Genomic DNA, 16,273 nt, shown 5'->3' with positions numbered 1-16,273 from the left:
ACCTTTCTAACAACCATAATTAAGAGAATATTGAAAAATTATTTGTATCATGCTTTTCCACTTGGAATTGTATCAGCCTGTAAATAAGTCATGAAGTCCAGCAGCCATAAAGGAAAAATGAAAAGATTTGACTGTATAAAAATATGAAAGTTACCATAAATAAAACTTAAAAACAAATTGAACAATAATATGTGCAATCTATATAACAAATCACTACTATCCATGATCTGTATGAGCTTCTAAAAAATAATTAGAAAGATAACTCAAATTTTAAAATGGGTAAAACATGTGAATAGGCAACAGACAGAAGAATTACAAATGGTCATTAAACATTTTTTTAAAAGGTATATCTCATTAATAATCAAGAAATGAAGGTAAAACAATGAGATCATTTTCCCTAGCAAATTGGCAATGACTTAAGGATGATGTTTGATTTGAGTCAGGAAGCCAAATGGATGTTCTTGTACACTATTGGTGGGAGTATAAATTGATGCAAACTTTCTCAGCAATTGCTCAACATATGTTTAAATTGTAAACATTTATATCCTTTGACACAGCATTTCTACTTCTAAAAACCTATCCATAGTAAACCTTCCTACAAATATGCAAATAATGTTCATTACTTTCTGGTTTGATGTTTTAAAAAATTAAAAGCCATCTAAATGTTCATGGAGAGGGGACTAGTTAAATTATGATACACTTTTCAAATGGAATCTTAGATAACCATTATAGAAAATATGACAGACCTACAGGATATAGAAATATGTCCAAAATATTTATTAGGTAAGAAAAGCAAGTTACTCATAATACATTTTAGTAGAGTATTAAGAAGAAAAGATTTGAAGACTGTGAGACTGTCATCATTTTCCCTGTTTTTTTCAGGAATGACTGAATTTTATGTAATGAAAATATTACTCCTATAATCACAAAAGAAATAATTTTCAAAAGATAAAATTTCTGTCATTAAAAATGTCTTTAGTCTTTTATAAAGGACTTCTTTTTTTAGCAGCTTCCATAAAATTTTGTCATGATATACCATATTTGCTTAGCCATTCCCCTAGTAATACATAATTTGGCTTATTTCCAAGTTTTTGCTATTACAAAAGATGTGGCAATGAACCCTTTTGTAAACTAGAATACTGAGTTTATGCTTACAAAGGCATCACATCACGTAGCTGGGGTTGAAGGTCAAACCTAGGAAGAATCCATTAGATGATTTTGAATGTAAAGGGTTAATGTTTTCTAACCCTTTAAGCCTTGGCAAGACAAGGGATGGCCCACTTGGAGGCGGAAGAGTTGGGTCCTTGGGAAGCTTACTTTCCCAGGCACTCAACAGTATACCTACTCTGGCTCTGATTTATCACTGGTATTTGTGGACCCAGTGTAAAAAAGACCAGGGATCTTATCCTTAGGATACCCTTCTCATTCCATTCCCTCTCCCCAGGTGAACTTACCCACACTCTGCTAATGACTCTCAAATTTATATGTCCAGCCCAGCTTTTCCTCTGACTTCTAGCCATGTATATTCAGCTGCCTTTAAATGTCTCTACTTGGATGTCTAAAAAATAGCTCAATATGTCCAAAACAAATTCTGTGAGCCAGAACATGCCCAGAACATGCTCACGCCTTCTTCCCTTTTACTGTCTCTATCCTTCCATTACTACCTCCCTTTACTTTTACCCCCTAATCATTCTGGGACCATGTAGTTCTCTCTGCCTTACTGCTCTACCCTGCTCCGGGACACCATCATTGTTTTTCTGAACACTTCAGTGGCTTTCCAGCTAGTTTCCTCAAGTTCTCTCAACACCCCCTAACCTGTCATCCACGTCGTAGCTGGAGGTTCATTGTAAAATCACAAGTTAATGCTGTCCATCTCCTATGTAAAACTTTCTTGATGGTTTCTCTTTCTTCTTAGGCCAAAAACTGGAATTTTGACTGGCCCCTGCCTTAAAAGGTTCCTGCTATCTCCTGTCTCATTCCAGACTCTGAGCCCCTAGCATATTATTTGGCTCAGATGTGGTCCTCTAAGATTTATGGGATGGGTTAATGGCTGAATATATCTTGGGTTAAATAATACATGAATGGCATTCTATCTAATTGATGATAAAATCAGATATTAGACTTTTGATATTTCAGTGATATTTCACCATTTTTTTAAAGAGTGCAGGTAGGAGCTCAAGGGAGGGAGAGAATCTTAAGCAGGCTCCACACCCAGAGCAGAGCCAGCCGGAGCTGCTTGAAGCCCTTGGGGGGCCATCTCACAATGCTGACAGCATGACCTGACCTGGTGTTGGATGCTTAACTGACTGAGCCACCCAGGCGCCCCTCAACATTCTTTTACCAATTTAACACAATCAGTCTTGCCTTGAAATTGCAAGTTTATATAAACCCAGACATTCAAAATACAAGCTAGCCCTAAATGGTTTTGTTGTGAAATTGTGATTATAATATTAAATTCATTCTTTCCATCTACTTCTTCACCCTTACCCATCCACCAGCCTCTCCTCCTCAGAAGAGAGCAGTGAATTATCTTCTGAATATTTGACCACTAGAGACACATTTGGTGTGCACATTACTACTCCCATACATTCAAAGTTTGGGTAAAATCCATTGAATTCCCTCTCCATGCACAAACTAAAAACCAAAGCAAAAAAAATTTTTTTTGGTAGAATTTTGATCATTATAAAATGATGTGCACAAAAATGTCCCTTTATCATAATTCAGTCTTGGGATACTTACTGATTCTCAGGTAGTTCTTATTCTGATTAGCCAGCAATGCAATACCGGTATATAAGAGAGTGTATTTGCCTGCTCTAGGGGGTGATGACCCCGTGCTTTGGAGGGAGGTGAGCAGAACTGAGTTTGAATCCTGGATTTACCCTTGGTAACTAAATGATGTTGCTGTAGATCCTAGCTCAGAGGGTTGCTATGAGGATAAAATAATAGGGTTAAAGCACTTACCACCTGATGAGCATTCAGTGTATGGTAGCTACTATTATACTATTGTTCTTACCCACAGAATCTTTCTTCAGGTTCCCTGGACACATGCACACACCTACCCAAACAAGCACACAAAAAGCAATATACTTGTAATAGTATAGACTGTATGTTTTAGAATAAGCAGTATCAAAGTTATATTTTATTGAAGAATTATTGTCTCTTAGATTCAGGTGTTAAAATAGTTATAGATGGGATGATTTTATGTCTTCAGTTTGCTTCAAAACTTGAAGAAAGATGGATGAGATTAGGAGTGAAGGTATACACAAGCAAAATTGGCCATGCAACTCACCACGGGAGTTCTATTTTCTGCACGTTTGTGTAGATTTGAAATTTTCCATGATAAATTTTCAAATACATTAAAAATAGTTACTGAATAGTCTCTTAGAGTCATTCTCATTCAAGAAGCCAGCTCTCAACTCACCTTCCTTTATTTCTTTTGGAAGAGTCACTGATTCCAGTGATCTAAGGTCGTTCTGTTTTATGACTCTTGGAATAGTTCATGGTGGAAACACAATAAATAGAATTTCTGAATTTCCTTTGTCCTCAACTACTTGGGATGCTTCTGTGAAACCACTGTGGGCATTTTAACCCTGATTACCCAGCAACAACAATATATAAAATAACTCTTTCTACCCTTCTCTGCTTGTATGACAGAAGTTAGAGCTATGAAATACTGGTGTTCAATCCGCTAATGAATGATGAGCCCATAATTGTGTATTTGGCATTTTGGGATCTGAGCCTCTGCCCTGTATAAACTTGTGATCTTCATTGTGTAGCCTTGTTAAGTTTGGCTGTTGAGTTACATGTTGGCATTGGAGGTGGAAGAACTACTCCAAAGGCAAAAACTGACCTCTGCCTATTTCAAAGTCATAGTAATGGGTGATTTTTGCTTTTTTTTTTTTTTTTTTTTTTTTTTTTTAAGTAAAAATGATTACCCTTAGAAAGGAAGCTGACCATGGCCATGAATGGATCTTTAACCTTTGGATCTATTTAACTAACCCGGTCACCATTTTACTCTTTTATCTGGCTGCAAGCAAGGTATTATAATTGGGTCCATAATTGCCTTTCCGAAAGTAGTTTCCCTTCTCCAGCTTCACCAAAGTGAAGAATTTGAGCTTATATTTCAGGTTTCTTCTTTTCCCTCTGGAATCCATCTCTAAGGAGTAAATTACATCCCTTTGTCTAAGTTTAATTTCTTTGGAACAAGGATCCCAGTGGGGTTTACGAAGCTTCCTTTCTTCCCCTAAAAATACGACAGGCTCTGAGTTGGCTAGGACAGCTCACTGTCGTCTGTATGAAATGCTTCTGTTTATCTCTTTGGTCAGCACCTTCTGCCAGGCCCAAGCTAGAGCGAGGGGGGAGGAAGGCTTTAGCTCCAGCAAAGGGGGGAGACAGGTACACAGACAGAGCCTTCTGGAATACAGCACCAGCCGGGTGCACCATCATGGAGGCATGAACTGAGTACTCCAGGGACAACGTTGACTATCCCGGGATATCAGGACAGAATTTAAAGAGAAAGTGTGAGGTATCTGGACAGAGGGCCGAACTCGTAGCCTGGGATTAAAATATGCTCTTAATTGAGGCCCCTTGGGAGCCCGGTGTGGAAGTTTTGTCTGTTAGATAGCACCTGGTATGAAACCAGCAACGGCATTTCCCTTGGGCCTCACACAGTTCTGAAGAATGCCAAAAATGAGTCTGAAATGGCAAGACTGAAGTATATAACCTCCCTCCGTGGCCTCGGGCTTCCTGTAATGGGGATCGTCGCTCCCCCTGCACGCCCGGGTCTGTCTTCCAGGCCATGAGGCCGGGTTTTTGGACTTCTCTGTGCAGAGGGCACGTCTCTGGGTGGCTTACAGCGCTCATTGCAAGCACTCATCTCTCCCGGAACAATTCCTGCTACCCATGACAGCAACTGAGTAATATCCAATTAAACCTCGAACTTGGGATGTTAGTCACAAACTCCCTTGAGCAATCACAGGTCAGTTCTTGAGACCGTTGTAGGTTTCTGTTAGCACTTGTTTTCTGTTACCAAAGAAAATCCTTTATGAGCCCTCAGCAGGCTAACAGCTTCAGGAGAATTCAGAGACCCAATAACCTTGTTGGGCAACGTGGGAGAGCGGGCTCTGGGCGCAGGTCCACACGGGCCTGGCTGGCTGGGCTAGAACATGGTGCTGACAGAGGCCACCCGTGGGCTCACTCTGATCCCCCACAGTCTTGCCCGCTCCTGGGGCGGCAGACTTTAATCTCTCACCTTGACCACCTCTGATGTGCGCTGTCTGTCCCCGAGGATCCAGACAAGCAGACGCTAATAGGGTCTAGGGTCTGCGACCGCTCCTGAAAGAACAGTTGAGAAAGACCACACTGCTGGCAGTGGCCTCCCTCCCATGTACAGGCTCCCAGTCATTCCACCGGCCGCCCTGCGTCTCGCAAGTCCTCCCTCCCATGGGTTACATACGTCTAGCTTCTGCTGTGTGGGGGCTGTGGTGGAAGGAAACTTTCCACGGATCACAGCCCACTGAAAACACTTGCTTGTTAGAAAGTGGGATTTTGTATGGAGGTGGGGAACGAGGCCGGGTTTGGCTTAGGGTGGAAAAAGCTTGCTTTTCTGCAGTGGGTGCGCAGAGACCCAGCACACCTCTGCTTACACTGCTTACTCCTGGCGAGACGGCTGCCAGGAGTGCCCAAGCAGAGAGGAGGACTGCTCTGTGTCCCCACTGATGTGTGCCTGGAAAACTCCTCTGCTTTTATCTCACTTATCGGGGATTCCTAGAAAACAGGACTCTGTTTTCATTCCTGGGTGTCTCCGGTGACCGCTCTCTGTAAGACCTGTGTGGTCAGGCTGTATCAACTCGTCAGCTCCCAGGGCACAGCTTGGAAACTGGTCCCACCAGCTTGGTCATCTCCTCCCTTCTCAGAGCTGAAATGTGATCCTGGGCTGGACAGACACCAATCTTTCCCTCAGGCCAAGCAGGCCAGCAGAACTTGATTCCCAGAGCAGGGGTAGGAACACAGAGCCATGGGTGCCCCACCACAGCCCAGGGGGAGCAGGGGGAGGAGGGGTGAGGCTCCAGAAGGAGGGTTCTGTAGCGACCATGAAGACCCCCCCCCACCATGAGGGGGAACCATTGCCTCTCGGTTGTTAGACGCGGTGACCTATTCACATAGGACCATTGTCTAGGAACCATGAGGCAAATTTTGAGAGTTGACCCAAAGCTTTTTCCAAGATAACCCAGAGAAGTTTGTTTCCTTTGAGGTGGATGCCGGAAGCTTGCTTGGTGTGGTCTTATCACTCATCCCACAAGCCAGCCCATCGGGGTGTGGGGCCTGGCCGTCCTACATATGCTGCTCGCTCTTTCTTTCAGAGACCTCAAACTGGACAATGTGCTGTTGGACCATGAGGGCCACTGTAAGCTGGCGGACTTCGGCATGTGCAAAGAGGGCATCTGTAACGGAGTCACCACGGCGACCTTCTGTGGCACGCCCGACTATATTGCTCCAGAGGTGAGCGCAGCTTGGGGAATCCCGAGTATCAATGCCACGGGCTGCCTCTGTGCACTAAGCTCTGTGGGCGTGCTGAAAGTAGACCTCACGGGGTGAAGGGTGCCTGAAAATGTCCTTGGTTCCTACAAATAATGATTTGAGTTCAAGATTTTGTGTAAACCTTGCAGGGGCTTTAGGCCTTCGCCCTGAAAGAGGACAGAGTGTGCTCTACTCACAGCGCTTTATTTTCCTGGTTGCCCCTGCTCTGTGCTTTGATCCCAGCCCCACTTAGCGAAGTAAAGACAAGTCCCTCAGTCTTCCCCATGCGAGTGAATGAGCCCAATGTCCTCCTCCCTCTATAGGGACACCGTGCCCAAACCCTCTCTGCTTTGGATCTGTACCTGCCTTTACCTTGGCTGAAACAGGCCACAGATGTCTGATGACCTGGGTGGAAAGTCCTCTGAGTTGAACCACAGAGAAAAGAGACCACTCTCTAGAGATGAAATGGAGCCTATTTCCCAATCCATTGTTTTCCCTAGTCATTCAGGACCCATGTGTTCATCAGATGTTCTCCCAATGCCCCCTCTGCCCAGATCCTCCAGGAAATGCTCTACGGACCCGCGGTGGATTGGTGGGCGATGGGCGTGTTGCTCTACGAGATGCTCTGTGGTCACGCACCCTTCGAGGCGGAGAACGAAGATGACCTCTTTGAGGCCATCCTGAATGATGAAGTGGTCTACCCTACTTGGCTCCATGAAGATGCCACAGGGATCCTGAAATCTGTAAGTGTGCCTTACCCAGCCAGTTCCGGCCTCTGGTAAACCAGCTGGCTGTGCGTGCTTCTTAGGGTCCTTCCAGCACCTTGCACTGGTGAGCAACCAGTGCTAACTGCAGGATATGTTTTAATCTGCAGAAGAAAAGAACCAGAGTGTCTTCTTCTGTGGTGCAGTAGTTCTTTCTGGGCCAGCTGCGAGCTGCTGATAACGTTGTTTGCCGAATATCTAGTGTTTTTAGCTTGTGGCTGAAGCGTAGGTGAAGTGGTGCACCCCCTTTACACAGTCAGGACACGCCAGGGGGTTGGGTCAGGTGAATGCCATTCCTGCTTTGTTTGGGTTTTGACTGTGTTTCCGGGCTGAAAGGGTCTTTCCCTTAGTGCTGGGCGAGGCCAGGAGAGGTTTTCCTGACTTCGGCAGATCTCTTGTGGGTCCATATTATTCTAATGAATAATAAATGAGGTGCCAGGCCCAGGAGTCAGGGCAGGGAGGTTAATGTATCATAAAAAGTCTTTTTTGTATGCATGTACTGTTCTGGAAGCCTTATTTTGAAGAGAGGAGGAAACATGGATTTGATGCTTTTATGTTGAAAATGAAAGAGCACATGTGATCTCTGTCATTCCTAGAACCATGTTAGTTGAATTCACAAATCATGTATTATCATGTGCTAGATACATAGAGGAATAAAGATGGATAAAAGGGCAATTGATCAAGTAGGGAAAGACCAGAATAATCCATTCTCTGTCAGATAGTTTCTAGGGGATAAGAATTACCTTCCTCAAGTTATATCCTTTTCAGTGATTTGAGACCAAAAACTAAATTTGGGAAATATTGGCTATCTTGTTGGAGACTTATCTCTGTTTAGAAATCTTCAGTCATAATCAGTGTCATTTCAAGAACATTTTGTATACAGGTCACCATGTACTGGGGCTGAAGGCATGATTGTCCCTGAGAGTTCTCCCTATCACTACAAGTGAGATAATCATAGAAATCCTTCTCAGGCAGATATTGCCAAAGTGAATTGTAATTGGTAACTTGATTCTCAAGGCTACGTGCCAGAACTCTCCTGATATTGAGGAAACACAAATCTCTTATAGAAACAAAAGTGAAGTCACTTTGGATTCTACCAAATGTCTCCTACCTAGCCTGTTTTCACAAGAACAAGTGATTTGTATCATTGGTAGAAGTTTTTGACTCAGGAAACAAAGACAGTGTGGCTTTTATAATTTCATAAATAAAAGACAAAGGAGGGCTTGTCTATGTGGATTCGTGCCCTGAAACGTCTAAACTTCTGGAAGGGAACTGTACTCACCTAGGTTGGCCCCAGCCAACTCCAATGACCTAAGCTACTTTAACACAACCTAATCATGCTACAGGATCAGGCTTATGCTGCATTATTACTTCTCCAGTACCGTGGTCCATAATCTGGCTCTTCAGATGTGCTAACCCCCTGTGGCTGACAACTGCTACTGTCATTACTGTTTCTTTTTTTTTTTTTTTCATTGTTTTTCATGGCGTACGTATTCAATTCAATCACTGTAGCTCGTGTAGCATTTTTAATTTTTACAAGAAAGACCTCAGAGTTTATAATTCAAATGAAAATACTGGTTCAAACTATAAAGAAATGTTCATCGTTGGCTTGGTATATAAATGTCATTATGCTAAGTATCATGAAGGGTAGGAAATAAGTCAGTCTATGCCTCAAGAAACATTAATGTTCTCAATGTAGGGTTAACAATGCAGGTCATTTCTCTGATAAATATCTCCTACCTTTTGTCAGAATCCGGTGGAAATCTTGAGGTCACCTTATCATTTGAATTGGCCATCACTCACATGTCCTTCTCTTAATATTTTTATTCAAAATTTTAGAAGTCCTGAACTTTATTTTAGTATTTCAGAATCCTCTTGAGAGAGTTTTTCCCAACTAAATCTGGGACCTAGATCTTACTCTCCCTCACCCAATCCTTATAAAACCTAGAATTAGTACTCAGCAAGATTAAAAACCATATAGAACTAGTAAGATGGTTTCTTCTTAACCAGATAAGTCCAATTACTTTAAACTATATCTTTGAGATATATATATATATATAATTTTTGTTTTGTAACTAGAATATTTGTTATCCAGTAATATCCTCCCTCCACAATCTTTGCTCTAAGAGAAAACAGAGCCTCTGGTGCCCAAAGAGAGTCTAATCTTCATTGGAGACAGAGTTCCCTCTCCTTGCAGATTTGCTCCGGGGAACCTGTGAACCTCTTCACTTCCCTTTATTTTTCTTTTAGATACCAGTTGCTCAACTGGGTAGAGACAGCACCTGAGATTGTGATATGTCATTGACCTTGCAGTGATTTTCCTAAGTGGCATTCTGTGTTCTTGGTGGGGAGTCTCCCTGTAGGAAGAAGCGTGGGCTTCACTTGGTGACAGGCTTACCTCACAGCTCTGTTCTATTTTGGCTCAGTGACCTGGGTGAGCTACCACACCTCTCTGAATCTCAGTGTCTTTGCTTACAAAATCAAGGTAATAAAATCCACGTCATAAGACTATTATCCAGAATACTATAAGGATCCTGTTTCTTCTTCCTTCAAGGAGTGTCCCTTAAAAGTGATTTTCTGAAAAACACTTGAAAAGGTATCAAATAAAATTACTAAAAAGCATTTACCCAGAGGATTTCTGGGACAGTTTTGTACATTTCAGCCTCTATGCCTAAAAATAAGAAGCCTAAATGCCATAGCAGAGGAAATTCAGCTATTCTTTGCAGAGGGCTGAGACATTTAAATGGAAGTATGATCAAGGAAAAAGAAAGAAAACAGTTAAGAACACTCAGGACTTGAGGAGAAACACTGAGGAGGTTTGGTGGTGAAGAACCTGTCCCCATGGGCAAATCTTGGCTCTTTGCTCTCTGGCTGTGTTCCCCTGGGCACATAGTGTAATTCTGCAATGCCTCAGTTTTCTTATCTGTGCAAGTGGGGCATGAGCTAGTGTGTGGGGAATATTTGGAACAGTGTTCAGCAGAGGAAGTGCTCAGGAGGTGACCACTACCGTCATCAATGGCAGCTGGATCTTTGAAAAGATTTAGATTTTTTTGCCCTTTTCTTTGAAAAATGTTTACTTTGTTTATTGTATTAGGAAGAAGGTTTAAGGTATCAAGTCATGCTTATAAACCATTCAGACTGCTTTCTGGCTTTAATTGCTACTTGATTTAATTAGAACAATATAGTTTTTTATTGCTAGAAGAAACTTTAGAGATTGTCCATTCTAATCCCCTCATTTTATAGATATGGCAACTGAGGCCCAGAGAAATTATGACTCACCAAAGGTCATTCAGCACCTTAAACAAGTAAATTAGAACCCTTGTGCAGTTTTCATGGGAAGGTAAGATGGCGCAGCCATTGTGGAAAACAAGATGGCAGGCAGTTTCTCAAAACATTAAACATAAAATTACCACACGACCTACAAATTCTACTTCTGGATGTATTGCCAGAAGAATGAAAGCAGGGACTTGAACAGATATTTGTACACCAATCTTCATGGTAGCATTATTCACAATATCTGAAAGGTGGCAACAATCCAAATGTTCATCGAGAGATGAATGGATAAACAAAATGTGGAATATGCATACAATGGACAATCGTTCGCCTTAAAAAAGAAGGAAATTTTGAGGCATGTTATAACACGGTGGATCTGGATCTGGATCCAACTGTGCCTTTTGATTGCTGGTAGGAGTCTCAAGGTCCTGGACTGGGTGTCCATTTTTATGCTAAAAGATAAAATTGTCTGTGGTTTTAGCATATTCATTCTTTAACAGCCATAAACAGTCTCCCTACCTTCCCAAGAAGTATTTCTCAATCCCAAGTTGAATAACTATGTGTACCCCAAAGAAGGATTTTTAAATAAAGAGCAGTGAAGAAGACAGCCGTCTCTGGTGAGCTCTGCCCTGAGCTGCTCCCCTGCTGCCCTGTGGGATCCTTTCCTGCAGTCTGGGTCTGCCCTTTCCCATCGAGGCAGGAAGGGCCAAGATCTCCAAGCCAACCTTTCACATCCTCTCCCTGAACCACTCTCAGTGTGGTGAGCCATCCCCCCACTTGGCTTCTGAGATTTCCTGATGCTCTTTTCTTTGGAACATAAGGTTAGCCCTGTTCCTGGAATTGGTGTCTGATGAATATTTTGGTTGCCTTTTTTTTTCCCCCTTCAAAACAAAATGTTTTCTGAATTCCTTCTTACCTTTTAAACTGGAAGGTATTATTATTTGTAGAAACTGTTTGGATACCCATTTTTGTAGCATACTATAGAATTATGGATGCCAAGGACCCTGTGGCTTGGTATGGTGTAATAATGTGAGTCCCCTGATGTGGGGATAAGGGGGTGTTCTTGTCCCCTGTTCCATAGAAAGTGAGTGGTTGAACAGGATGGGCACCGGTCTCGTACCCAACAGAACTCCCAAATCGATGTTACTTTTCGACCATAGTCCTTCCCATGATCACCTTTACCACCTGCCTTTCAAGGTTGTGAACTTCTGAGTTCTTAGTGTGTGCATGTCCAGGCATTTCATATAGACGGAGCGAGAGGCAGAGGACTTGCCTATGAGGACACTCCCCTGGGGCACAGAACCATCAGGAAGAGGGGAGCTGGAAAAACAGTGTTTAGCCCAGGACTTCTACTTGGGAAAAATTCCCAAATCATTAACCAGTAATCCTTACAACTAAAATAACCATCACATACACTAGAAAACTGCAATGGGAAGACTTTTTCTTGCTTGTCCTTCTGTCTCTCATTTCTCATCTTCCCTTTAAATGTGTATGTGAAATGTTCACATGTCCATGCTCTAAAAGCAAAACAGTCCCACCCATTCACGCTTATAGATTATAAAAACTGGCACGACCCACAGACATTAACACAGAAAAGATATATGAAGACACACTTGTGTAAAGGCACTCCGGTTTAAGTCTTTAAAGCCGATTTTTAAAAATGTTTTTCTTTCCCTTGGTTTTAGAATAATACATGCTTTCTGTTGGCTGAGTTTCCTTAACTGGCACTAGATTATCCCCAAATGCTAATAATTGTAACACAGAAGAAAATACGGAGTTTGTTTAGAAGTTTTGTGGTTGCGCTGAGTTTTCCCTCATGTAGCTCCAGAGAGAGAGAGGGAGAGAGACTGAGACTTAGGGAAGCCCTCACGAGTCCACGGAGCTAAGAAGGGCCTTTCTGTGAAGTGAATCTTCCTTTGTGATACATCATCTCGTGCTAGGGATCACGAGTCTCGGTGCTGACTCAGGTGAAGTCATGCCCTTGTCTCTGAGCTTACACAGGTGGCCAGGTTAAATAAGTGCTGAAAGGAGTTTGGTGTATTCTCCTGAGTCACCTTTGTCCGTTCAGGAGGCATTGTAAATTCAGCATTAGAGGGAGATTACAGAGTGCTTTTGTTCCTAAGCTTTATAGGAACTAAAGTGTGTGTGTGCTTGTGTGGGTTTGATCTGTCCTCACAACTCTCAGATTTCATCATCTGTGCCTTGTCTGCAGGAATTCTGTTTGCCTCTGTGCACAAAGGGAGAATCACGATTAATGCTGGGATCAAGCATGTCCCATGTCTGCTGCCAGACAGTTGATGAGAGCAGCATTGAATTTGACCCCCTCCATTCCCACTCCCCTCCTGGCAGAATTCGAGATGCTGAAGGGAGGCAGTCAGCCTGAAGGAGGCTGAGGAAGTGGAGGAAAAACTAGGACCAGGTAGAGGATCCAACTCTGGATCATTAGAATTGATTTTCCAATACTGTGACGGGGAAAATCCAAAAGAAATTTACTGAAAGATCCTTTAGCAAGAGAGAAGGTTAACATGCAACCAGACAGTGCTTTAATGGGACTAGAGTTCCCATGTGAGGAAATTGAGCTGCTCCACAGCCCTCTTACTGAAACTGCTAGTGCAGTTAACATCTTTCAGAAATGAACCATTTCCTTACAGATAGATCAATGCTAGTGTTGGCAGAAGACAGAAAAACACCAGCACACTGATCCTCCCACAGACTTATTTGGTATTATTTTTAAGCCATTTTTTAAAAAAGATTTTTATTTATTTATTTGATAGACAGAGAGAGATCACAAGTAGGCAGAGAGGCAGGCAGAGAGAGAGGGGGAAGCAGGCTCCCCGCTGAGCAGAGAGCCTGATGTGGGGCTCGATCCCAGGACCCCGAGACCATGACCCGAGCTGAAGGCAGAGGCTTAAACCACTGAGCCACCCAGGCGCCCCTATTTGGTATTTTTTTTTATCATAGTTCATGAAAGATACTGTTCTCAGCTTCCCTCCTCCCCCTTTTAGCTCATAAGTTTACTTAGGAATTAGAGGTCCTAATGTTTTATTTGTGGCTGGCAGTGTGAAAGAGTTTTTGTTTTGTTTTGGGTTTTTTTTCCTTCTTCTTTTTTAAATGGAGTACTAATACCATTTGCCTCTTTAATTTCCATATCTTATCCATGTGGGTAAAGATATCAGAGGTTTTGTAAAAGGAGCATGGAAACCTTTTCTATGGGGTGATTTGCTAACAGAGATCTGTGGGTCAGAAGAGCTATCTGTTTTAAGCTGGAAAAATTCTTGTGAATAGAACTAGTATACTTTGTTTTCTTTCATGTGTCCTTTCCAGTTATCAAAGATCAATAATTTTTAGCAGTTGATGGTCAGGTTTGGTTTGGATACCACAGATAATGTGTATCCTATAAAAAGAAGGGTGTTGGCCTAGGTTCATCAGGAGAAAATAAAAGGCACTGTGTCGTGTTCTCTGGAGGACCCTTGTTTAGTACTTGCTTCCTTTAAATAGCTGTATTTGGGGGGAATCATATCCGAAATGAAGAAGTGCTTTGGGCCTGTGGAGTGGCCACAGTGAGTAGAGCTTTCTTTTCCTTTAACACTCAGGAAAGCGGTAAAACCTGCCCCATCAGTCAGGGATGCTTGAGACAGTCATTTGCCAGGCATAAAACCATATTGGCCAACACAAGTGTTGTCACAAGTGCCTGACCTTGGACTTCGATCTCTGGGACTCACCTCTGACCTTTGCCTTTTTTAAAACCAACGTTGTCCTATGACTTGAGACTCAGGGGAAGCTATAATGATTATAAAACACAGGAAAATCAGAGTGTTTGAAGCACTGAAAAGGAGTTATGTAGAGGCCCACAGAAAGGCTGTTGGATTCTAATCACAGACAGCATGAAAAATAGGGCCAACAAACCCACTGTAGATTTTAGCATTGGTTCTGCCCCCTTACGGGAACTGCAACAGGACAGGGCATTTACTCTACTGGCTTTCATGAGGAGAAAATAAAGTACACCGTGTACTGTGTCTCTGGAGAAACTTAAGGAATATTCTGATGTAGGTTAGTTATAAGTAACTTCTCAGTATAGACGTTGATCCGTTGGTATTTTCCAAATGTACTCATGTGCCCCCTTCTTCATGACCAGCCCCAGGAGATTAGCTTGAGCAAGTTTTGTTTCATTTTACTTTTCACAAAGACAAGTCCACACGAGTTGTGGCTTCTCTAGCTGAGGGAGGAGGTACGGTCACCTTCATGTCAGAATGTTAGCTCTTCTCTCCCAGAAATTTTAATGATAAATCTGAAAAGAGACAAAAGGGAAGATAAGACTGTAGAATCTTGTTAACAGCCCATAGTCCACGGAGGCCGTTCGTTGGTCTCCCTTCCCACCCGATGCCATGTAGGGCATCTGGCATCCTTGACAAATCCCAGAAGTTCTTCTTCAGATGTTTCTAGTAAGACCGTCATGCTCTTCCTGGGAAACCCCTTTCTGTCACTTCATGGCATTGAGTATTAAACTTACTTTAATTGCCCTTATAAGCTTATATATGTCCCTTTAATTCCCCCTCCCTGAACATATTTCTTTTATTTAGAAGTGCCTCTTGCTGCCAACAACTCTCCTGGTATTTGAAAATTTCAACAGTGCCCCTTTATCTTCTTTTCTCCAGTATAAAGACCGCCCAGTTGTTTCAAGTAAAGCAAGGTAGTCAGACTAAAGGATTCTGTAAGTTCAGGACTGGTTTCTCTCCCCCTTCTCTCAGTAACCTCTGGTCCCATGGGCCAGCGAAGGAGGTGTAACGGAAAGCACACAAAGTGCTGTGTATTCTTATTCAAATGAGGTCCTGGATGTTATCCTGTGATTCCTCCTGACCTGTCAATCCACATTGGTATCTTTAATCCAGAATCCAAATGAGAAGATTGGTTGCCTTAAGAGGAGGGTTAGCGCAGTGACTGAAAGCAAAGACTTCTAGTGCTAGATACACCTGGGTTTGAATCCCAGCTCTACCACTCTCGAACTGGGTGGCATTGAACAGCTTACAGATTGGACTATTCCTCAGTTTTCCAGTCTGTAAAATGGGAATGATAATCAGGGTCCCTATAAATATTATACAGAACGAATTCGAAGCACTTAGGTCAATGCCTGCTATAATACAAGAACATATAACATAGATATGTATATAAGGTAGTAATAATTGCTACCACTTATTAAGCTATGGCATTGACAAAAATTGTACCTTTTTATTATTTTTTTAATAAATATGCATTTATTTTTTTTCCAATTTATTTATTTTCAGAAAAACATTATTCATTATTTTTTCACCACACCCAGTGCTCCATGCAAGCCGTGTCCTCTATAATACCCACCACCTGGTACCCCAACCTCCCACACCCCCCCCCGCCACTTCAAACCCCTCAGACTGTTTTTCAGAGTCCATAGTCTCTCATGGTTCACCTCCCCTTCCAATTTACCCAAATTCCCTACTCCTCTCTAACACCCCTTGTCCTCCATGCTATTTGTTATGCTCCACAAATAAGTGAAACCATATGATAATTGACTCTCTCTGCTTGACTTATTTCACTCAGCATAATCTCTTCCAGTCCCGTCCATGTTGCTACAAAAGTTGGGTATTCATCCTTTCTGATGGAGGCATAATACTCCATAGTGTATATGGACCACATCTTCCTTATCCATTCATCCGTTGAAGGGCATCTTAGTTCTTTCCACAGTT

General features: G+C 42.4%; 1 protein-coding gene across 1 annotated transcript in view; it reads left to right on the top strand.

The window, feature by feature from the left end:
* The window catches only part of PRKCH (protein kinase C eta), a 230,477-nt gene that overhangs the window by 191,882 nt on the left and 22,322 nt on the right, over positions 1–16,273 (top strand). The window contains exons 11-12 of the mRNA XM_044231956.1: positions 6,363–6,501; positions 7,074–7,262. Coding sequence (XP_044087891.1) covers positions 6,363–6,501; positions 7,074–7,262 — 328 coding nt within the window. The remainder of the gene's footprint in view (positions 1–6,362; positions 6,502–7,073; positions 7,263–16,273) is intronic.

This window comes from Neovison vison, chromosome 13 (genome assembly GCF_020171115.1).
Source record: "Neovison vison isolate M4711 chromosome 13, ASM_NN_V1, whole genome shotgun sequence".
Lineage (NCBI taxonomy): Eukaryota > Metazoa > Chordata > Mammalia > Carnivora > Mustelidae > Neogale > Neogale vison.
The sequence above is the reverse complement of the archived record's forward strand: the minus strand, read 5'-3'. Positions and strand labels throughout refer to the sequence as shown.